Source organism: Malania oleifera, chromosome 6 (assembly GCF_029873635.1).
Source record: "Malania oleifera isolate guangnan ecotype guangnan chromosome 6, ASM2987363v1, whole genome shotgun sequence".
Classification (NCBI taxonomy): Eukaryota; Viridiplantae; Streptophyta; class Magnoliopsida; order Santalales; family Ximeniaceae; genus Malania; species Malania oleifera.
Window position 1 is genome coordinate 51,049,756 of NC_080422.1, and position 23,720 is coordinate 51,073,475.

The window sequence follows — 23,720 nt, forward strand, 5'->3', positions numbered from 1 at the left end:
AGCAAAATTTGGGGGCTTTTTATTTTGCTTCTAAATTATCCACAATCATCCATCCCAACGTTTCATTCATAATTACCATAATATATTATGAATTTCCAATATTACATTAGATCAAAATTGAAATTTCCGCATATTGGAACCCTAAAAATTCCTATCTATCTCAAAACTTGTCTCCTTTTACATTCCTCCATTTAATAAAGTATCGTTTTCTATACATGACATTTTAGTTATCTGAGTCAAAAGTTCAGTCAATATGCAATAAATGATTGAACAACTCTTTTAAGTGTAGCAACATGCCTCTCTAATTGAGCTTTTCATTTCCATTCATAAAGACAATGCAGTCAATTCTGGCATATCACCAACTACATAAGGCCTATTTTAAAAATAATCAATGCCAACAAAATATATAACGCAAAAGAAAAAATCATAAGTTTTCATATGGAAAGTGAAAAAAAAAAAATATATGTAATACATAAATTAACAAAATTTTGATTTTGTAAATTTATTTTTTTTAAAAAAATTTGAAGTAAATTTTTTACTTACTTTTTTTTCATATTCATTGTTTAAATAAAATTCCTGATACAAACAAAACTTAAATAAATTTTAACTAATAAAACTCTATATTACTATTTAAATGCCACTGCATTGTTTGATCCCATCACTCACTATGAAGAGTTGGGGCGTGGGAATAAAAACGTCACAGTGATTTTAGTTCCCAGTCCCTAATCAAATTTAGCATCATCTGAAGTACCTGTCTAAATCAGATCTGGGAACAGCACAAACTGGTCTCTTTGCCTTTCATAAATGCAGAACTCATAACTGATGAACCCAGGATGGGCCATGGCCAAAACTTCTGTATCAAAGACCTCCCCATGGAAGTATGGTCAATTCTAATCACCAGTCAAAGCTCGCGGTCTATGCTCAATAGTAAAAAGAGACAGCCCAGTCTGTGAAACGGCTCTCACAAATGCCATGTTTGCTGTTAAAGTTGGAGCATGCCAGTAATCTCCAGTGCCAAAAACAACCTTGTTTTTCAATGCCAACTTTCTGGTTGTTGGTAGGCTCATTATGCGTGTTGAAGGACTATCAGGTACAACTCTGTCCCAGTTCTCAATCATGTTAGTACAGAAAAATATTGATATAATCAGCTAGTAATAATGCATGAAAGTAACAGGTGCAAAAATTAGCAATCAGTAAAATAAAAGGCATCAGAGAATTATCACCAACAAAGCTACGCAGTACACCAGGTCTACAAACAAAGAATCTAACAGTGCTTTCAGAACATAGCAAGTTCAAAAGGTAAACAAGGTAAGGCAGAGGTGGAGGTTGGTACAGAAGGAGCTAGGAAGCACTGACACTCTCAACAACCTCCAAGTGTCGATGTCCAATGTATGTTGGACATAGATACTTGTCCAACAAGGCCCAACACTTGTCAAAAATCAAATTTTTTAATTTGATTTTTTCCAGAGACCTAACACATCCAGAGACAGTCAACACACCTTTTGGGTGTTTCTTGCATGGTTTTGAATTGCGGTAGCGGGTAGTGTAACGTAATGATAACAAGTGTAACGACAAGCAGGAGTAGCGGATGTTACATTACGGGAAGTGGGTGTAATGGCTGTGAATTTTTTTCAAGCACACACAAACTTGTGTATTTTGGATCCTTTAGTTCAACCAAGTTATTTGGTAAAGGCAAGAAGTTTACATTTGTTTTAAACCACCATTGATAGAAAAATTACGTGCGCATGTATTTATACTTCTCATTATTCTTATGTGAGATAAATTCTTATGTGTGCTAAATTAATTAATAAAAAAAAGACATTATACACTCCATTAATCTATTAGACACATAAAACAAATGAATAATACAAATATAAAACAACTAAAAAAGAAATAAGGTCAAAGTAGATGCTCCTCACCTCTTGGGAAGTGTTATGGGTCAGCAGCAAAGCTGCTTCTAGACATTGTAGGATGAGGAAAGGAGAGAGAACCCAAATGCTCCAACCCAAAAAGGAACAGATTTGGCAAGTTTACAGCCCTAACAGAGATTAATGCAGGAGGTTGGAGATACACCCTACACAGCAAGCTGGAGGAATTTTGCTTTTCTGGAAGCTTTCAATGAGATAGTACAAGATATCTACAGCTGCAGTCAATCAGTATCAATGAATCATTCCTATCCCCAAGAGAAAAGTCCACGCTTGTGCTTTACAGCAGAGAGCTTCAGTTACCTTGCCAACCACTGCAGATGTCTCCATCCCTTGATGAAGCTGGGAGTAAATCCCTCTGAGGTAGTTTGCTCTTGCTACCCCCAGATGGACCTTTAGCTTTGTGCAGAAGACACACATAGCTGCAGGGACTTTCAAAACCAGTTGTTAGAGAAAATAAATGACACTCTTTTGCATGTCCTGTGAAAGCTCGAATCAGGCTTTAGGAGACAGCTGGCCACAAGCAATATGATTTTTTTGAAAATTCTGGGCCAGGCCCCCACACGCCCAAAGTCCTCAAGGATGTGTTGGCTCAGTGGCTAGGCTAGGTGTCACGGTCCGCCTTTTTCACACCGTTGTGAAGGGCCGTGCGGCGCTAGCTAAAGCACTCTTGCTTAACTAGCCAGCCTTTTGTTTACCAACATTCATCCACGAAGCACTTTCATTAACATTCAATCAGATAGCAGCGGAAATAATAATCAATTCATGAAAGCCGTGGCAACCAAGCAGTAAATATTGAAGCAAACGTAATTCATTAACAAATCCTCCGTTGACATGTTGTACTTAGCGAGGGAGGCAAGTAGGCTAAGCACGTTGACAATTGCTAGTGAGTTTTACAATGATTGATGAACACTCACCCTCCCCTAAAGAGCTTTCTAGGCCATTCTCACTCTAGCACTAGGAAACATCAAAGTGACCGAGGAGTCATACTGCCTTATTTGGCTTACAATGAAAGAAATACTAGAAAATAACCCTACACTAGTATTTACATGATGGAAACCCATCCCAAACACACAAGATAAGCGGTCATAGGCAAGCATAATGCCCTGAACAAGCTTAGCCCGTGACATTCTCCCCCACTTATGCGGTTGACGGCCTCGTAGACTTTTGGCGATAGGTACACTTCAACTTTGTCCACGAATGGCTTCAAATCTTCCGTAGAAATCCAGCTGATTTCTTTGTCATCAAGGCGCTTCCACTTCACTAGGAACTTCTGCCGCTTCTTCCTTGAGGATATGAACTTTCTGCCTGCAAGGATCTCTTCAACATCATGTCTGTCAGGTTGCACTGTCTTCAACTCTGCGCTGTTTGACTGACTTCTGCTCAGGTCGTTGGTGTTGGCGTTGAATGGCTTGAGGCAATTGACATGAAATTGAGGTTTTCTCTGCTGATCTGCCCACTTCTTCATTTGCTTAGAAGCTTTCTCCAGATAGGCTTGGGCAAACTCTACATTCTGTCCTCCTTCACTGGTGAAGATGTACGCCCTGGGACTCTTTCGTCTGTACGGCTCGCCCACTGTGTGAGGTAACAGTGGCAGCTGGTCTGTAACAAGCTCAATAGGGCTCTTGTTAATAGTTGAGCGCCTTTGGGCGTTGCCACAGAATGGAGCCACATCAAGTAGTTGCACGCCATTCTTCTGGTTGTCATTGACACAATGGCACAAGTACTCATCTAGTAGCTCTCTGAATCTCTTCATCTGTTCGTCTGTCTGTCGATGATAACTCGAAGAGATGTCAAGGTGTGACCTGAATATCCTGAAAAACTCTGTTAAGAAGTTGTCAGTGAACATTAAATCTTGGTCACAAATAATAACTTGGGGAACACCCCAATATCTCACAATAGTCACAAGGAACAATTGTGTCGTCCCCTCTGCCGAACAGTACTTTGGTGCGGCCATGAAAGTACCATACTTCTTCCGCTCCCCCTTGTCTTGTTGGCAAGTGAGACAAGTTTTGGTATAATTAACCACATCATCCCGCGTGTGCGGCCAATAATACCTTCCCAGTAGTCCTGTCATTGGAGTCATTCTCCGCGAATACCCCTTAACGAACTTCCTGTAGAAACTAGTAAGGCCAAGAAGGGAACGCAACTCCTTCACTGTCGTGGGGATCTTCCGTTCTTGATTCATCCTTACCTTCTCCATACCCCTCCGGATACGACCTTGTTCAACGGCTTGACCAAGGAATTTGTTGCTCCACCGAGCGAAAGAGAAATTCTCCTTCTTCAAATTCAGACTGTTTCCCTTCAGCCTGTCGAACACCTTCCGTAGATGCTCTTCATGTTTCCTCTGAAACGACACCGATGCTCCCAACGGTGTTTTGGAAGGGCGAACACACCCCGCTTCCACTTCATCAAGCTGTTTCCCCAACTCTACTATCTCTCTAGGCGCAATCCAACATGGCCCTTTAGCAGGTGGTTTCACTCCTGATAACAACTTGATCTCTTGCTCCACAGTCCGTCGTGAAGGCAAATTTTGAGGCAGCTTATCCGGCAACACCTCCTTATCCTCATCCAACACCGCTTGGATGGGCGTAGGCTCCAGCTCTTGGCCTACTTCTTTGTCTACCACCACCGTGGCTAGACGTGTCTGCTCACCCTGACCCAATCCTTCATTGAGTTGTATGGCTGAAAGGGACTTCCCTTCGTCTCCTTTCGTTGCAACGACTTGCACCATGCACGAGTGATCTCCCATCAGACACAGGGAACCAGCCGAAGGCATCAGCACTGCCCTCGTCCCCATTAGGAACTCCATTCCTAGAATGACTGGATAGTCATCCAATGGCACCGCTGTGAAATTCGTATGACCTTCCCACTGTCCAAGCTTTATCACCACTTGCTTGGCTACTCCCAGAGTAGGCTGGGCTACAGAGTTAACTGCTTTCACGCGTTCTGTATCCTTCTCTAAGGATAAGTTGAGTCTTCCTGCTTCCAACTGCGAAACAAAATTATGAGTAGCTCCCGTATCCACCATAGCGCGAGTACTCTTCCCATTTATCCTCAAGTCCACAAACATTAACCCTTTTGCTCGTGTAACTTTCGGTGTTTTTGCCTGCTTTTCCAATGCGTTCACTAACCGCACTGAACCCACCCTCGGGGCTTCATCCTCTTCCCCGTCGTCTTCCACTGCCTGTTCTACAATGGAAGCCTGTAAGGCATTAAGCGATGCTTTGTGAGGGCACTCAAAAACTCTATGAGGACCTCGACACAAGAAACACTCAATTTTACTCTTCCCCTTTCCATTGGGTGTGTTGAACCCTCGAGACGACGAAGCTTCCTGTGAGGTTGATGAATTAGGGTCGGCTCCCCCACTCTTGGGTTTGCCATTCTTGAAAGACTTTCCACCGTTTCCCTCTCCGCCAAACCGTTTGGACGAAGCGGTCTCATCACCAGCGTAGTCTGTCAAGCGTTCTGCAGCCGCTTGTGCAGTTGACAAGTCTTGAACCCTTTGTCTATGAAGTTCAGTTCTTGCCCACGGTTTCATCCCCTCTAGAAAATAGAACAACTTGTCCTTCTCCGACATATCCCGAATATCCAACATTAAAGTAGAAAATTGTTTCACATAGTCACTGATTGACCCCGTATGCTGGAGATCTCTCAGTTTTCTCCTTGCATTATTAACGTTCTCAGGAAAGAATTGGGCCTTGAGCTCTCTCCTCAAGTCTGCCCAACTATCAATCACACAGCTTCCATTCTCAATTTCTCTGTACTTGGTACGCCACCACAGTTTGGCATCACCAACCAAGTACATGGTCGCAGTATCCACCTTTGCCTGTTCTGAGGCCATCCTCACAACGCGAAAGTACTGCTCCACATCAAACAAGAAGTTCTCTAACTCCTTGGCATCTCGGGCACCCCCATACGTCCTGGGTTCTGGCACCTTGGTTTTGCTAACTCCCGGAGTGTTGGAGTTCCCCATAGCAAGAACCATCACATTTACCTTTGCATCCAGATCTGCCATCCGGGCTTGCAAAGTTTCCACAGTGTGGCGAAAGTCCTCTGACATGTCGCCTATCAAACCTGCTTGATGTTTTTGTGATCCCCTCACTTCATCAACAAGTTCTCTCATCTGGACCACCTCCGCGGCCATAGTGTTGGTTGACTCTTCAACCTGTGCTTCCAGCACGCTGATCCTCTCAGCATTGTTTGGTGCCATGGTCACTTACCAAAGCTTTCCAAACCCAACAACGAAGGTAATCGAATTCACGTAGCAACTCAACCTTGGGCTCTCACCAAGTGTCACCGACTTGGCTCTGATACCAAAAGTCACGGTCCGCCTTTTTCACACCGTTGTGAAGGGCCGTGCGGCGCTAGCTAAAGCACTCTTGCTTAACTAGCCAGCCTTTTGTTTACCAACATTCATCCACGAAGCACTTTCATTAACATTCAATCAGATAGCAGCGGAAATAATAATCAATTCATGAAAGCCGTGGCAACCAAGCAGTAAATATTGAAGCAAACGTAATTCATTAACAAATCCTCCGTTGACATGTTGTACTTAGCGAGGGAGGCAAGTAGGCTAAGCACGTTGACAATTGCTAGTGAGTTTTACAATGATTGATGAACACTCACCCTCCCCTAAAGAGCTTTCTAGGCCATTCTCACTCTAGCACTAGGAAACATCAAAGTGACCGAGGAGTCATACTGCCTTATTTGGCTTACAATGAAAGAAATACTAGAAAATAACCCTACACTAGTATTTACATAATGGAAACCCATCCCAAACACACGAGATAAGCGGTCATAGGCAAGCATAATGCCCTGAACAAGCTTAGCCCGTGACACTAGGCCAAGGAACCTTTGGCATAACAAGTAAATAGGATGGGACTGGCTAAAATTGGGAGTTTTTTCCATATTTAATTTTATTATTTAATAAAATATTAAATAATAGTTTGATTGGAGAAAATTTTCCCATTTTGATGCAGCCCAAATCTCGCTGGATGGTCCAGCGAGATTTAAATAAAACTCGCTAGACCATCCAACGAGTTTTAAATGAGGAGGTGTTCCCTGACTAATGCGTGGCACCCAAATCTCACTGAACCATCCAGCGAGTTTTGCATGGACGTGTTTTTCCTCTCTCCCAGCGCATTTAGTTTGTTGCTCTATCTGGGCACAAATTGGAGAAAGCCATGGGCCTTTTGGCGCATGCAGTATCTGACCTCTGTCTCGGCAAGCCGGCGTTAAGGTCCCTCCCCCTCGCCACCACTGTCGCCGACACCCTCTCTACTCTGAAGCTCTCTGATGACAACTACATCAGTGTATGGAGCTGTGACCACTCCTCCGCAGCGACCAACGACGATGAGGACTGCCACTGCAAACGTTGGAAAACCCCGGTGAAGTCGTCGGAAAACCCATCTCCGGCCAGCCCCAAAAGCCAGTCTAGGCCACTATTTTCCGACAACGACGAGATCCGCCTCCTCAAAGCCTTCTACAAGCTCACCAAGGCCTTCCCTTCTCCGGTCAGCCTCGGCTCCCCGACCCCCAGTCTCACTGCGAAGTCCCTCTACGGCGACTTCAGCCATGCCCAGGTCACCCAAAAGCTCCGCAGCCTGCGAGCGAAGTACCACAAGATCGCCCGAACTACGTCCCTCATAAAGACCCCTCACCAGCGCCAAATCTACGAGATTGCCTGCAAGATCTGGGGCAAAAGCCAAGCCCTCAAACAACATTCAGACACAGAGCAAGCCGAACCCCCAGGGAAAAGTAATGTTTGCCCGGCGAGAAAAGAGGAGGCAGAGGTGGAAAATTTCCCAATTCTGATGCAACAATTTTCTCGGCACTTTCCAGGAAACGAGATATGGAGAGAGGGGTTGAGGCGGCTGGAGGGATCACAATTGAGGGAATTGAACAAGAAGTGGATGTTGCTAGAGGTGGAAGAAGCAGGGATTTTGGCAAAGAAGGCAGAGCTCTCATATGAACTGACCAAGCTAATCATGGTGGCGTCTGTGTCTTCTTCAAACAATTAATGGATTGGGTCATCGATAATCTGGCTAGTGTTCACTAACTGGGTTTTGGTTTTCCAACATAGGGAGGGTTTCTGTAATTCCAAAAAAGAAAAATTTAGGTTCTTTCTTTCTCAGTAGTTTGGTGTTTATGTTGTTTTATTTTTGGGTGTGATAAAGATTTGTGTTTTAATGTGATAAAAATTAAGAAAAAATTTATTCGTTAATTTGTTAAATATATATTTTTTATTTTCCTTAATAACAGTGGATTCCTTTTCTTTTTATTTTCTTTATATTTTCCAAACTACAAACGGATTACTTTTTATGTTTGATTCTAAGAAAAGTAAAAAATGAAAAATATAATAAATTGATGAAAAAAATTAATTTTACAATCACTAATATTTAAATTTTAAATTTTTAAAAATTATAATAAAATAAATTATTATTAATAATAGTAAGTAATATAGAAAGAATATGATAAAAAAAAGTTTCTTTTTTTTTCTTTTCCTTTCCTTTCCTTTCCTTTTTTATCTAAAAAAAATTATTTATTTAAAAATACTTTTAACCAAATACAAATTTTACCTATCTTGTACATTCTGAAATTTGGAGTAAAAAAACTATTTTAAAATTTTAATTTTAAAAATTTATTTATAAAATATTATATTAATATTTAAACTCCCTTAAATGATGTAAAACTTTATGTCATTAAATTTATATCAAAATTTCCTCCCTAGCCCTTATACTTTCCACTTGGAAGTATTTCTCAAAATACAAAGAAGGATTGGATTTGCAGAGGACTTTCCTTCCTTCTTCCTCTCCTTCTTATTGGACTTTCCTTCAAATTATATAGCCTTGCACAAAACGCATACCTTTCTACGCCGAATCAGTCATAGCATTCAACTACCACACCTTCTACCTTCAATTTTACCTTGAATAAGGCTCCACATGCACCACAAGTTTTGGAATCTTGGGCAAGATGACAAAGACGGGAGCCTTGAGTGGAGCAGCAAGGGAACACAGGTTTTCTTCTCTGCAAAGGTAACATATCACATCCACCATGCAGATCTTCCCGAAGCAGTGGCAGTACTTCTGGGTGACCTGCGGAGCTTCTAGGTGACCTGGGCATGGCTGAAGTCGCTAGAGAGGGACTTCGCAGTGAGACCAGGGGCCAGGGAGCCGAGGTCGACCAGAGAAGGGGAGGCCTTGGTGAGCTTGTAGAAGGCTTTGAGGAGGCAGATCTCATCGTTGTCAGAGAATAGTAGCCTAGACTGGCCTTTGGGGCTGGCCGGAGATGGGTTTTCCGACCGCTTTGCCAGGGTTTTCCGACGTTTGCAGCGGCAGTCCTCGTCATCGTTGGTCGCTGCGGAGGAGTGGTCACAGCTGCATACACTGACGTAATTTTCATCGGAGAGCTTCAGAGCAAAGAGGGCATCGGCGACGGTGGCGTCGAGGGGGAGGGACCTCAACACCGGCTTGCCGAGACAGAGGTCGGATACCTCATGAGCCAAAAGGCCCATGGCTTTCTCCGACTTGTGCCCAGACAGAGCAACAAACTAAATGCACCGGGAGAGAGGAAAAACACGTCCATGCAAAACTCGTTGGATGGTCTAGCGAGATTTAAGCAAATCTCGCTGGACCATCTAGCAAGATTTGGGTGCTACGCGTCAGTCAGGGAACGCCTCCTCGTTTAAAACTCCCTGGATGGTCCAATGAGTTTTATTTAAATCAGTCCAGTGAGTTTTATTTAAATCTCATTGGACCATCCAGCGAGATTTGGGACGCATCAAAATGGAAAAATTTTCTCCAATCAAACTATTATTTAATATTTTATTAAATAATAAAATTAAATATGGAAAAAATTCCTAAAAATGGGCCTTAGCCACTTCATGGAGGATAAGGCTGACCAGTCCCCTCACATCAGCCCACACCAGCTAACAAAATCGACAAGGAGGCCCCCTCTTGTCTCCCCCCACCCCCGCTCCCCCAAAACCTGCTCTGCTCTACCATTCATCCCCTCTCTTGCCATAATCATCCTGTCCACCTCTTCAGTCCATTACCGCCCAAAGAACTGCAGGTCGAACACAAAATGTGGAGCCGCTTATATGAGCAGAGATTCATTCTGCAGAGTGCAGATTCACCTTTGCAAAACAAAAAATCACATGCAGCAGATTCATTCTCTCTTGATCCTCAGAACCTGCAATTCTTGAAGCAGAGAATGAACAAAGATCAACTTCATTTACATGTTTTCTAGAATGCTGTGACTGCTTACAATCAGCAATTGCTCCCTCAACTAAAGTCTAGGTCTTTGAATTGGCACTGCTACTCCTCAGGGACTATAACTGATCATAAAACCCATTAGGCTTCAATAAAAAGGGTGAAGATGCCAAAGATCCCACCCCCCAGCCCATGTGCCAACCCCCACCCCTGGATGGAAATCCCTGGAAAGGAGAAACTGAATTTCCAAAATTTTCCCTAAATGGAAATCCAAATGGATCTAAACTCTATGAAACCCCACTCTGCCAAAACCAAAATTGAAAGTGATAAATTAGAAGAATTATCAGCAATATTATTTGAAAATTCAAATTAACCCAAAAGAAAAACCATTCAAATTCCCAAACCAAAGCTCCCAAATCTCACTGATGATGAATACAAAGACAAAGACAAAGATGAACAATTTGTCGCAGCAGAGTGCAATTTGATTGCCCCATAGAATGATCTCCTGTGGCTGCTGCCACCATCTTCCTCAATTTGGGAAGGAGATGTGGTAAGTCTTTGGAGGTCGTGAAGCTCAGCTATTTCCTCATCTTGAGAAGAAATTGATGCTAACCTAGACAAAAAAATAAATATATACTGAATTTATTACTCTAGATGTGGAGTTGGGATAAATTATTAAATTCATCCAACCTTTCTTTTGTTTTGAATTGCTTTTTATATCTTGCATGGCCATCGATTTCCAGTAATTAATTTAATATAATACTAGTAATTAGTTGCTTTGTTGGAGGTATTTTTGTCTTTTGAGAGGCTAGCAAGTTGTTAAGATGTCCTTTATAGATGGCAAATCAAACATAGGACAGGATTACTTTTACAGCCAGTCCAATCCAGTTCAGTTCAGTCCAGTCTAATACTGTCAATCTTGCCACTGAACCAAATGCAACCTAAGGGCTTTGCCAATCTTTGGGCAGCCTCAATTTGGGTTCTTTGCCCCTTTCTCAGCCAATGAGGACCCAAACCATGATCAAGCCCTCAATGCCTCAGTTTCTTTTGGGATTCCCTTTTGCTCAAGCCTGGAACTCCAACTTATGCAGAAGCAGATTTTGCAGCCAGAGAAGACAACCTTGCAAGATGCATTGGGCTCTTCATTTACATGGATGGATAAGGAAGCCTAATGTTAAGCCCAGATTTTGACAAATGCTTGGATGACACTCGAGAAAATCCTATTTCCTCATAAATTGACTCAACTGAGGAACTGAAAGCACTGGGTGTTGACAGTGTTTGCTCCAACGAGCATGCCTCTAACTGAATCCTCCAAAGATGAAGATGGTTAGACTACCAAAGTTTCCTTCGAAGGCTTCAAAGAAAAGGCCATGCGCCTCTTTGAAGAAACAGAGAAAAATCAAAGAAAAGGGAAGCTTATCATAAAAAAAAAAACCACAGGGCAGCAGCAAGAAGGATGCTGATAGAGAACTCAAATGATTGAATTCTCAGCAAACTATGACAATAATGGGGGAGTTTTGGACTCAGCGGTGGCTGGTAGAAGACTTGGTGAAACTATGTTGATGAAATCTGTATCTTAGAAATGCTAGGGGATTAAATGACAAATCAAAGGGAATTGATTAAATGTTTCCTCAAGTAACGAAAAGGAGACATAATATGCTTACAGGAAACTAAAACTGAGTCTGTAACTATGATCAGAAGCCTATGGAGGCATAATAACTGCAATGGATCTACCTTGAAGCTGCTGGAAATGCAAAAAGGTATCCAAACTGAGGACGGGTTTTTGGAGTTAGCTCACCACTACGGGATCGCAACTGTATCAGCAGTTGTAGCATGTGTGTCGCCCAGGGCATAAAGGGCATATGATGACATTGGACCATGCGACAATTTCTCTCTGCTACCTGTCTTTTAAGGAACTTGGATGATAGCTTCATGTAGATTTTCACTAGCATTTTATGGTCCAGGTAAAGGGCCGGTCAGGAAGGTTCTGTGGAATGAGCTCTTTGAGGTCAAAGCCAAATGGGATGCCCCTTGGTCATTGAGGGAGACCTCAACATGGTTTTGTATCCTAATGAAAGAAGTGGGGGGGGGACCTGGAGGGCATAAGCATGGTGGTCTTCTCTTCATTTTGAAGGGGTAAGCAGGCTTTGTGGTTGCCATAAAATTGAAGGGAAAGAAAGAAAAGCAGAAAATTTATGGAATATGAACACTATCAAGAAAAATTTACTTGAAAAAGATGTGATCCTTAGCAAGCCTCAAGATGCTTGATGACAAAGAAATAGCTCAAGGCCTCAATGCTGAAATAAGAAGACTTCTTCTCATAAAAGAAACAGGCAGATATCTTTAACATGGAAGAAATAACCTAGAGACAAAAATCTAGGGCCTTCATGGCTCAAAAGGGTGATCAAAATACCAGCTTCTTCGGCCAAACAGAAAATGCTCCACAAATGGTCAACGCCTTGACCAGAATTGAAGTAAAGGATAAGATTTTGATAGAGGAAGAGGCTATCAAAGAGGGCATTCATGACCCTTTAAGAATATTTACTCCGAACCTGTAATTTGGAGACCAAAAGCTGATCGCATGACTTTCAGCACTTTCAAACCCTCCATTGCTCAGTGGCTAGATTTTTCATGAGATCGTTCTTTAAGCCCTAAAGACTGCAATGAGTACAAAGTGCCAGGCTGTGATGAATCACTTCCGCTTTCTTTAAAGCAAACTAGGACCTCCTCAGCCTCAAGCAAGACATTGTCAGGACTTTTTATGATTTTCACAGAACTTTCAATGCTGGGTTTTTGACAAAGTGAAGATGCCCCATTGATCTCTCATCAAGGAATGACATTTTGTGTTGATAAAAAGAAATCCCCTATGAAAGAAACTCCAGAACGAAGTGAAATCCTTCGATCTGAGGCTAGAGAAAATTGGAGAGTTGTTTTTGATTATTTGCGAGAAGGATCAGATTCGCAATCAGTGGGTGAAAGTGCTGTTGTCAGCTATTCAGTGGATTGTTCAAAGCATGACCTGGCCTGTTTTGAGTAGCATCATTCGCATGAAAAGGCTTGGTCAATTTGGGTATCTGGTGGCAATTACACCAACGGTAGAAAATTTATAAAAGTAGGCTTGATCTCTAAATGTAAGTGCTATTTCAATTTTCATTCCAGGGGGTCCACAAAAACTCAGATGGAGAATTTTAGTGGATGGATTACAAGGGCTCTTAGGCAGCAGGGGTTAAGCATTCCAGAATCGAAGGAGATTCAACCTAAATGCTGTAAGGATGTTCCAATAGAGTCAAATAATTTGAGGGAGGATAAGTTGTACTGTGCATAATGTGATGGAAAGTGGCTTCTTTTGGGGATTAGTTTTCCGAGCCGGAGACAGAGATTAGCACGTGTTCAGTTGCCTTGATGGATAGAAAGGAAGCACTGACAGCAATGGAGAATCTTTGCTTAACCAATTTACAAGGGAGAAGCCAGGAGAAGATGCAAGAGTAAGTCCTTCGACCTCCTTCACATGAAGTGATTAACGATAAGACAGTTGACGAGGCTGTTCCAGATGAGGAGATGATGGATCCAAATACGGCTAGGGTTTCATTTGTGTAAGAAGGGATGCTGAAGGCTGGGTGATTGGACCCGGGTCTCTTATAATTATTTTAGACCTGGGCCATATTTTAAACAGCAATGCGGGCTTAATTAAATTTCCATTGAGTTGGTCTGTTTAGCAGGCCCATAATCAGAATGAAGTTAAGAACTCAAGCCTGTTTAACAAGAAGGATAATCTTCCAGGTACTCCTCAGCTGGACCACCTTAATGGGCAGGCCCAAAATCTATCCTTATGCCTAAATGGATATTCCTTTTGAATGAAGCCCAAATTCATTCTTTAAAAACTCAAGAGGTGGTTGGACTTCACCAACCCTCTGAGTAGAAAGTAGAAGATAATACTAATTGCTCATCTTCAAAGCAGATCCTTGGTGGCCAAGAGCATAGAAGCATCTGCTCTGGAAATAGAAAAGGGAAAGAGGTGGCATTAAAAAGGCTAGTTTTTAAAAACTCAACATGTAATCTAGAGGGAGAGTTTTCACCTCTAGAGGAGAGATCATCAGTGGGCAGATCATTGGGGATGAAAAAAAGGGTAGTTTCCTCTAAGAATCTTAATTCTTGTGAGGATGAAATTCAGGATATTATTGTTGGTTTGGAGGGAAATATATCTTGTTAGGAAATAAATTCAGATAATTTGAGGAGTCAAAAGGTTGATGCTCGCAGAAAGGAAGTGCAAATGGGTTTCCAAATGAAGAAACATTTGAACAAAATCAAGATTCTTCTGGTAAGGGGAAAAAATTCTTAAGAGAAATTCAGAAGGTGTTTTAAGTATAGTGGAGGAGCCAACTGGAGAGAGGTCTAGCATTTGCAAGGATAAAAAGAGGCAGGGCCATGTCCCGGATGATGAGAGTGAAGGCAATAGTGAGTTTGAATGTGATAGTGGTTTACTTTTGGACGAGAATCAGGATCAGCATGGCTATATGCCTAATTCTTCTTTTGATTGTCTTGGGGGGTTAACTTATGTGCTGCCACCACCAATGGAAGGGTTGGAGGGGATTAGTATTTTGAACATGATGGTACAGATAGAGAGCAAAAGGGTAGTGACAGAAAATTGCCCACCACAGTTCAAGAGATTTTGGAGAAGGGACTTCAAGCTCAAATTTTATTGGATAGATTGGGCCTTCAATTAGCTGGTTGCAAAGGAAATAAAGTTCAGCTTGACAGTGGTAAATCTAAGGCAAAGAAAGGTATGAGGGAATTAGAAAATTGGAAAAATTCAGTGAACTATGATGGGAAGGGCTTAGAGAGGGGGTTTCTCAATTCATTTTAGATTTATTTTTTTCCTTAATTTCATTTTTCTATTTTGTTTTTCCTGTTTTCTTTTTTAGGATTCTGTATCCTTGTGTAGATTGTATATTCTCTCCTCCTCTTAATATATCTTTTTCTGTATCAAAAAAGAAAAAATTGATTTTCACAGAGCAGCCTCAATTCAACAGTTGCTTCCTCAATTCTTGACAAAGCAAACCATTGGGTATCAAGGATTTTCAGCCTATCAACCTAATGGAAAGTATCAATAAAATCTTTCCAAGATGCGTGCCACGAGACTCAAGAAAGCAAATTCAGAAGTTACTGGCCGGCACCAACATGGCTTTGCAGAATGTGACAGATCATAGATGCAGCCTTTATTGCATCTAAAGTGGTGGATCTCTAATCCAAGGAAAGGAAGTGGGGTGATTCACAAACTTGACATGGAGAAAAATGTGAGCATGAGAGGTGGGATTTTCTCCTCCACTTTATCAAAAAATGGCCTTTGATTTTCTCCTCCACGTTATCAAAAGAATGGCTGCTGAGGAACTTAGGTGTGAAAAGATCCACCAAAGTGTTACCACTTCAACATTTTCAGTGCTCATTAATGGCAGCCAATTAGATTTTTTCCACTCCCCTATCCCTTATTTTTTATCATGCCATCGTGATAATGGAAGTTTTGTCTATCCTACGTGTAAAAAGCCACCAAAGGAGGTTTTTCCAAATGTCTAGCATCAGGAATGGCAGCCATGGTCCAAAATTTCCACGAAATTGTCGAAATTTCCAGTTTCTGTCACCCTCGAAAATCGAAATCAAAATGGAAGCTGATTTCCGCCTTGTATAATTTTTGTCGAAATCTCAATGAATCAACCGAAATTTATCAAAATCTCAAAATTTTAGCGAAATTATTCCAAATTTGTACTATGCAATAAAATTTCCCCGGAATTCAAATGAGAGATTTAGGAGTGAAGTGAAATTTCTCTCTTAATTTATTTTATTTATTTTGATTGAAACAAAAGATTATTACAAGTGCTTTTGAAATTATATGAAAAGGTAAACTTAGAACAACATTTTATTTAACCATTCGTTTCTAAATTATCATTATTTGTATAATAAATAATATTTAAATGATTTATGAATTTCGCTTGCATTAACTGATTCACTAAATATGTTTAATGTACATTATCTTAAAAATATTTTTGATGCACATTATATTACAACTTCTCCACTTCATACACAGCATAGATGTATTTGCTTGTAATATATTAGTCCTAAAACTTACATTGTTATCTTTATTAATCATTTCTAAAGCTTCATAAAAGAATTCCATGTTTTACTACTAACTTCCATTATTTTTTCAAATCGAAATCGAAATTGACATCAAAATCGAAATTTCCGTACTTCTGGAGCTTCGAAATTTGAGTCAAAATCAAAATTAAGACCTTGATGGTAGCAAAGTGGAAGTCTCCCAACCTCTCTTTGTTGATAGCACCATTGTTTTCCATGACCGTGAGGCTGATCCTCGACAAATCCTCAATTAAAGACGAATTCTTATCTGCTTTAAAGTAAACTCAAGGCTGAAAGTTAAATTAGGAAAAAGTGAAATTCTTCCAATGGAGGACAGCACTGGGGAGGTTCCCCTTGCAGGCATCTTGGGCTGCTAATTGTGGGGCTTTTCCATTAATCAACCTTGATCTCCCTATTGGAACTAAATTTAAAGACAAGTTTGGGATCCTGTGATTGAAAAATTTGGGAAGAAACTTGCCAAATGGAAAAGAAATTATCTATCAAAAGGAGGAAGACTTACCCTCATCAAGAGCATCCTCTTAAACCTCCCACTTTATTATGTGTCCCTCTTCCCCTTTCCTTGCTCAGTTGCTAAAAGATTGGAGGGCATTCAAAAAATATTTCTTTGGGGAAGTATGGGGGAGGATTTAAAGTACCATCTCCCAGTTTATTCCTTCTAAAACTGCAAAATTACATTTCATATATTCTATCTTATTTCTACGTATCCTAGAACTTCTCGATTCTAAAGCTTCTCTCCATGACTATTAATAGAGTCTAATCACCTCTTGTTTTATCCATCAAAATATCATCTACAAACAACATACTCCATAAACCTCATTTTAGGTATCCCTAGTATGTTATCCCATGACTAATGCAAAAAGATAAAGGACTTGAAACAGACCTTAGAATCTCCACCTGTAGCCCTAAGCCCCCTAACGCTAGTCAACACTCCATTGTACATATTCTTAATGACATTTATATACCTACTACATACTCTTTTTTCTCTAGAACCAAATAACTTTTTTTGTGTACTCTATCACAAGCTTTCTCTACATAAATAAAAACAATGTACAAATATCTTTTCTTTTTCTTAAACTTTTCCATTAATATTCTAAATAAATATATAACTTCCATACTTGATCTCTTACAATAAAACTGAAATAAATTTCTAAAAACCTTATTTCTAACCTCAGTCTTTATTCAATTACCTATCCAAAAGTTTAATTGTATGACTCATAAGTCTGAGGTCACACTGGTTATTAAGATTTTAAATATCTTCTATATTTTTTATATAGGTATTAAAGTGTTTTTCCTCCATTCATTTCACATCTTCTTGATTATAATAATTGTATTAAATAAATTAGTTAACCATATAATTCTATTATCACCTACGCATTCCAAACTTCAATTGGGATGTCATCTATTTACATCACTTTTCCATTTTTCATCTTCTTCAACACAAACACATCTTCATTAAATCTAAATTTGTAGATAAATCTCAAAATTTGAACTTTTTTTTTTTCTCATTTATAAATTCTAAGTTTAAGCCTTCTACTTGATTTTCATTAAATAGCTTATTAAGTTTGCCATCTTTCTTTTTTTATCTATTTCTTTGTTGGCGGTTATATATGCCTTTTTAGTACTATTATTATTATTGAGTGTGTTAGTATGTTAATTAGTGAAAGTTAGTGAGGCTATAGATTTCATTAGAATGTATTTAAATTTGTATTATAAATAGAGGGAGAGATCTATCTTCAAGTTAGGTCATTCATTTTTAATCAAATCTTGACATGGTATCAAAGCATGATCCTATCTAAACCCTATTTCCCTCAGCCGTCGCCGGAAAACACCACTCCCGTGGATGTTCTTCCCTAATCCACCTCCATCCCATACTAAATCACAAAACCAACCATATACCTATAATCAAACCCCACCACGACAACCCAACCCACAAAACCCCATCGCCAGAGAGCTACCCACGCGCTGGCCAAATTCCGGCAGGGCCGACCCCATGCGCTGGCAAGTGAGAGCAGTTCTGGCCACTTTTTCTTTTTTTTCTTCTGCCATGCTCTGATTCCTTCTTTAGACTATATTATCAAGCTGTTAGGCTAGTTGTCTGCTAAAAAATTCAACCTTTTTCGACCATGCACTCGCGGTATTCCGTTAATTTTTGTTCAGGGTTTGTGAAGGCTTCCTTGTGAGTTTTTTGGACCCGTGGCAGCGTTCGTATGTTCAGTTGTGAGGCTGTGGCAGTGCTATATCCGTCGGCGAATTGTTCACCATGTCCGTGGTTGCGTCGGTGCTTCACATGGGTTCGTGATTGTTCCAATTATTGATTGTTCTTCTTGTTTTTGGTATGGTTTCTGCTTATGAGTGCTGTGGTAGCGCTATATCCATCGGTAAGTTGTTCACCTTGTTCGTCGTTGTCCCGATTAGTTTTGTTTGTTTTTCTTGGTGTGATTGCTGATTTGTGAGTGTTGGGATGGAATCTATGAATCCCAAAAGTTTGTTTCCTACATTGCAGCTGCAAATAACAACTCAAACGTTGGATGAAAAGAACTATGTTCAATGGTCTACAGCTGTTCAGATTTATTTAGCAGGATTAGGGAAATCTGACCACTTGCTCCAATATGAGTCTTCCAATGAAAAGAGAAAAGACGCATGTGTTCAGGAAGATGCCTTGATTGATTCCGTTTTATGGAATTCGATGGAGCCACAAATTGCACGGATGTGTGTGCATCTAGATACATGCAAGGAGATTTGCGATTATGTCAAACTTCTTTCCTCCAGTAACATTACGCATATGTATGATTTATCCCACGAGTACTCTCAGTTACAACAAGGAGATAGGAAGCATTGCAGATTATTTTGGAAAGATGAAGCATATTCACAAGGAGCTTAACATCGTGCAACCTATAACTGCCGACGTTCATGAGATGTAGAAGCAGAGAGAGTAGATGTTCTTCTTCGTGTTCTAGCAGGCTTGAGACCTAAGTTTGAGACTGTTCCGTCTCAGATACTCAGTAGTGCCGAGCTGCCATCATTTGCTCATGTGTACTCTCATGCCCTTCGTGCTTCCTTTAGCACGCATTCTCCTGCTCTTGCATCTAGTTCTGAGAGGGCAGCCTTTGCTACACAGTGATTCTAGTTCTCTATCATACAACCACAAAAGTTATTGCAGTGTTCAAGTAGTCGTAGTGGTAGAGACGAACGAGGCATAGGTACTCCTCGCAAGTGCACTCATCGTAGACGGAATAATCATAGTATTGAGCAGTGTTGGGATCTTTGCAGCAGACCTTCACGTGTTGCCACCACTGACTTTCACACTTTTGGGGGCAGTCACTGAACAATTCATGGATTTAGTAATTTTGCTAACAGACATAAGATTGAAAGGAAATTCGAGAATATATAAAACCGAAGGAAGCTAAATAGAAGAAGTGGGATTGCTCAGTGACATTATTCTCTAATTCTGTGGTTATTCAGGATTTGAAGATGAGGAATACAATTGGTAGAGGGCGTGAAGTTGGTAGACTCTATCACTTTGAGCCGCTATCTCCTTCTACCGCCTGCACTCATGCTGCCACGCCTTTCCAAATCCATTGTCACTTGGGTCATCTTTCATTGGAAAAGTTAAAATGTCTTGTTCCTAGTTTAAGTTTTGTGTCTAGTCTCGATTGTGAGTCTTGTTAGTTGGGAAAGCACCATCGTGTTTCTTTCGCTTCCCGAGTCAATAAACGAATTGCAAGTCCTTTCATGTTAGTTCATGTTAGTAGGTTCGTGTCCAAATTGGGTTTGCGGTACTTTGTAACCTATGTGGATTATTATTCAAGAATGACTTGGTTATATTTAATAAAAGATCGTTCTAAGTTATTTCATGTATTTTGTGCCTTTTATTCTGAAATAAAGATTCAATTTGGTTTGCCAGTTCGAATACTTCGAAGTGACAATGCTAAAGAGTTTTTTAGTGCACAATTCATTACTTATATGATTCAGTTTGGTATTGTTCATCAATCATCTTGTGCCCATGCTCCTTAATAAAATAGGGTTGCAGCATAACAAAATAGACATCTTCTTGAAATCACTCACACTTTACTTTATCCAATGCATGTACCTAAAGTGTTTCGGAGCGATGTTGTACTTACTTCTTGTTATTTTATCAACAGAATATCATCGTCTTTCTTAGTGGTAAAATTCCCTACTCCATTCTCTTTTCTAATTTGCCTTTATTTTCTCTTCATCTTCATATATTTGAATGTGTGTCCTTTGTTCATCAACTAACTCCTAGGGTGGATAAGTTGGATCTCGTGCTATAAAATGTGTCTTTGTGGCTACTCGTATACTCAAAAGGGGTATCGTCATTATAGTCCTGTGCTGCATCGCTTCTTTGTTTCTGTCGATGTTACCTTCTTTGAGTCTACACCTTATTACACCCAATCGCTAAGCGCTTTTAAGCTCAATGAACCTCTTCCTTTGCCTAATCCTCCAAATTCTACGTTGTTGTCCTTGCCCAAACAACCATCCGAGTCTCCATGTAGTTTGAGTTCTTCTCATCGCCTTGATCATTCTAATTTTTTGCAAGTGTATTCACGACAGTGGTTCCAAGGAAGAGAGTCCCCTCTAGCTTCTACTACCACGCCTTTGGTTTCCTCATCTGATGATTATACTTCCTATGATGTTGATCCTCCTATTGTTGTTTGGAAAGGTAAACGCACATATACTCAACACCCCATTTCCAACTATGTTTCTTATGACTCATTATCATCCTCCTATTATTGATTTATTACTGCTCTGTCATCTACTACCCAACCTAAATTTATTTTAGAGTCTTAGCCCATTTAGGGTGAAGGGATGCTATGGTTAGAGAGATGAAAGCTTTACATGACAATTGCACTTGGGACTTGGTACCTCTTCCTTCTAACAAGTTTTTGGTTGGTTGTCGCTAGGTTTACATTGTGAAAGCCAACCGTGATGGTTCTATGGCTCATCTTGTTGCTAAGGGACACACCCAAGTGTATGGTCTGGATTATTCTTATACTTCTCCGGTTGCCAAACTTACATCAGTACATCTATTCATCTCCTTGATTACTACTTGTCACCGGCCTTTGCATCAGCTAGATGTAAAAAATGTCTTTTGCATGGTGACCTTGAGGAGGAGGTTTATATGGAGCAACACCTGAGTTTGTTGCTCAGGGGAAATCAGGCTTAGTGTGTCGGCTCAAGAAGGCTTTATATGGCTTAAAACAGTCTCCCAAAGCATGGTTTGTTGGTTTCAGTGTTGTAGTAATTGAGTTTAATCTTCAGTGGTGTGTTGTGAATCATTCTGTATTTTTACTTGAGTTTAATCTTCAGTGGTGTGTTGTGAATCATTCTGTATTTTATCGTCATACTTCATCAAGTAGGATCATTCTTGTTGTTTGTGTGGATGATATTGTTATTACAGGTGATGATGATAAAGGTATTCAGAGTCTCAAACTTTTTCTATAGACTAAGTCTCATACCAAAAATTTGGGACCGTTAAAATACTTATTGGATATGTAAGTATCAAGATCTCGTATCGAAAATGTTGTTTCACAAAGGAAGTAAGTTCTTGATCTGTTAGATGAAACTGGCTTGTTGGCATCTAAACCGGTTGATACACCCATGGATCCTAACAGCAAGTTAATGCCGAATATGGGTGATTTGCTACCTAATCCTGGACAATACTGGAGGGTTGTTGGAACGTCGAATTATCTCATAGTTACTCAACCGGATATATCTTCTGCAACAAGTGTTGTGAGTCAATTTCTAGACTATCCAAGGATGAGTCATTGGGACGCAATAATTTGCATCTTAAGATATCTCAAAGTTGCACCTAGGAGAGATCTTTTATATCGTAATCAAAGTCACACTTATATCCATGGATATACAAATGCAGATTGGGTTGGATCACCTTCCGATTGAAGATCCACCACCAGCTACTGTATCTTGGCTGGTGGTAATTTGGTTTCTTGGAAAAGTAAGAAACAAACTGCGGTGGCAAGGTCAAGTGCTAAATTAAAATATAGAGCTATGGCTTACAGTACATGTAAACTTGTCCGGTTGAATAACATGTTGGAAGAATTGGGTTTCCCGCATTCTCAACCTATGAAGTTGATGTGTAATAATCAAGTTGCTCATCATATTACCTCCAATCAGGTCTTTCATGAGCGTAGGAATCACATTGAATTTGACTGCCACTTTGTTCGAGAGAAACTTGTGCAGAAGCTCATTACAACCGCTTATGTGAAGTCGGACATGCAACTTGCTGATTTGTTAACCAAAGCATTGGGGGGTGCTTGTGTTAGATTTATTTGTAACAAGCTAGGAGCTTATGACATTTATGCTCCAACTTGAGGGGGAGTGTTAGAGGTTATATATGTCTTTTACTATTATTATTATTGAGTGTGTTAGTATGTTAATTAAACTCCGCCTATGATGCACTTGGTGTCCTAATTTTTTCACACAACCGGCCCCAAGCCCAAGTAAAGAAGGAGGGTTGCGTTAGGTAGCTGACAGCCAGCTTAAAATTTGTCAAATCACTATGATATGAATCCTTACCAAATATTTCCTGAGGCATCCCCTACGAGCGACGCATTGCAATTGTACCACCCAAGTGTAGCGAAAAGTGGGCAAGAATGGGCTAAGTTGTCGCCCCAAAGCAACGCGCCGTGTCGGCGCCCAAGTGCGGTGTCAAATAGGTGAGGGTTCCTACATCATTCTAGACATGGGCAGGTAAAGACATTAGTTCAGGAAATTAGGATTATATTAACAACTTGGAATATAGGGACACTTACGGGTAAAAGCATGGAAATTGTGAATACAATGATCAGAAGAAGGATCAATATAATTTGCCTTCAAGAAACTAAGTGGGTGGGGAAGAAAGCTAGAGAAATTGATAAATCAGGATTTAAACTTTGATACACTGGAAAAAAAAAAAACAAGAATGGAGTAGGAATTATTATAGACAAAAACTTAAAAGATAGTGTTGTTGATGTAAATAAAGTAGGGGGTAGAATTATAAAAATCAATATGGTATTAGGACAAGAGATAATAAATATCATTAGTGTTCATGCACCTCAATTCAGTTTAGCATAAAATCTTAAGAGACAATTTTGGGAAGATATGGATAGTATTATACAAAGCATAACAGGGAATGAGAAAATATTTATAGGAGGAGATCTCAATGGACACGTTGGAAGGGATAATAAAAATTATGAGAGGATACATAAAGGATAAGGATATGGAGACAAAAGTGAGCCCGGGGAGATGATCTTAGACTTTGCTATGCCATATGATTTTAGTATAATGAATACTTGCTTTAAGAAGAGAGAATAACACTTAATAACCTTTAAAAGTGGACAAAATAGAAGTCCATAGATTTTTTTTTAACTAGGAGGGTAGACCGTTTATCATGCAAGGATTGTAAAGTTATTCCAGG

At 40.2% G+C, this 23,720-nt stretch overlaps 1 protein-coding gene across 1 annotated transcript in view; it reads right to left on the minus strand.

The window, feature by feature from the left end:
- Nucleotides 1–486: 486 nt before the first annotated feature.
- Nucleotides 487–23,720, minus strand: part of LOC131158261 (uncharacterized) — a 29,270-nt gene continuing 6,036 nt past the window's right edge. Inside the window, exon 4 of the mRNA XM_058113001.1 lies at nucleotides 487–1,098. Within this exon, the coding sequence (XP_057968984.1) occupies nucleotides 891–1,098 (208 nt within the window). The 3' untranslated portion in view covers nucleotides 487–890. The remainder of the gene's footprint in view (nucleotides 1,099–23,720) is intronic.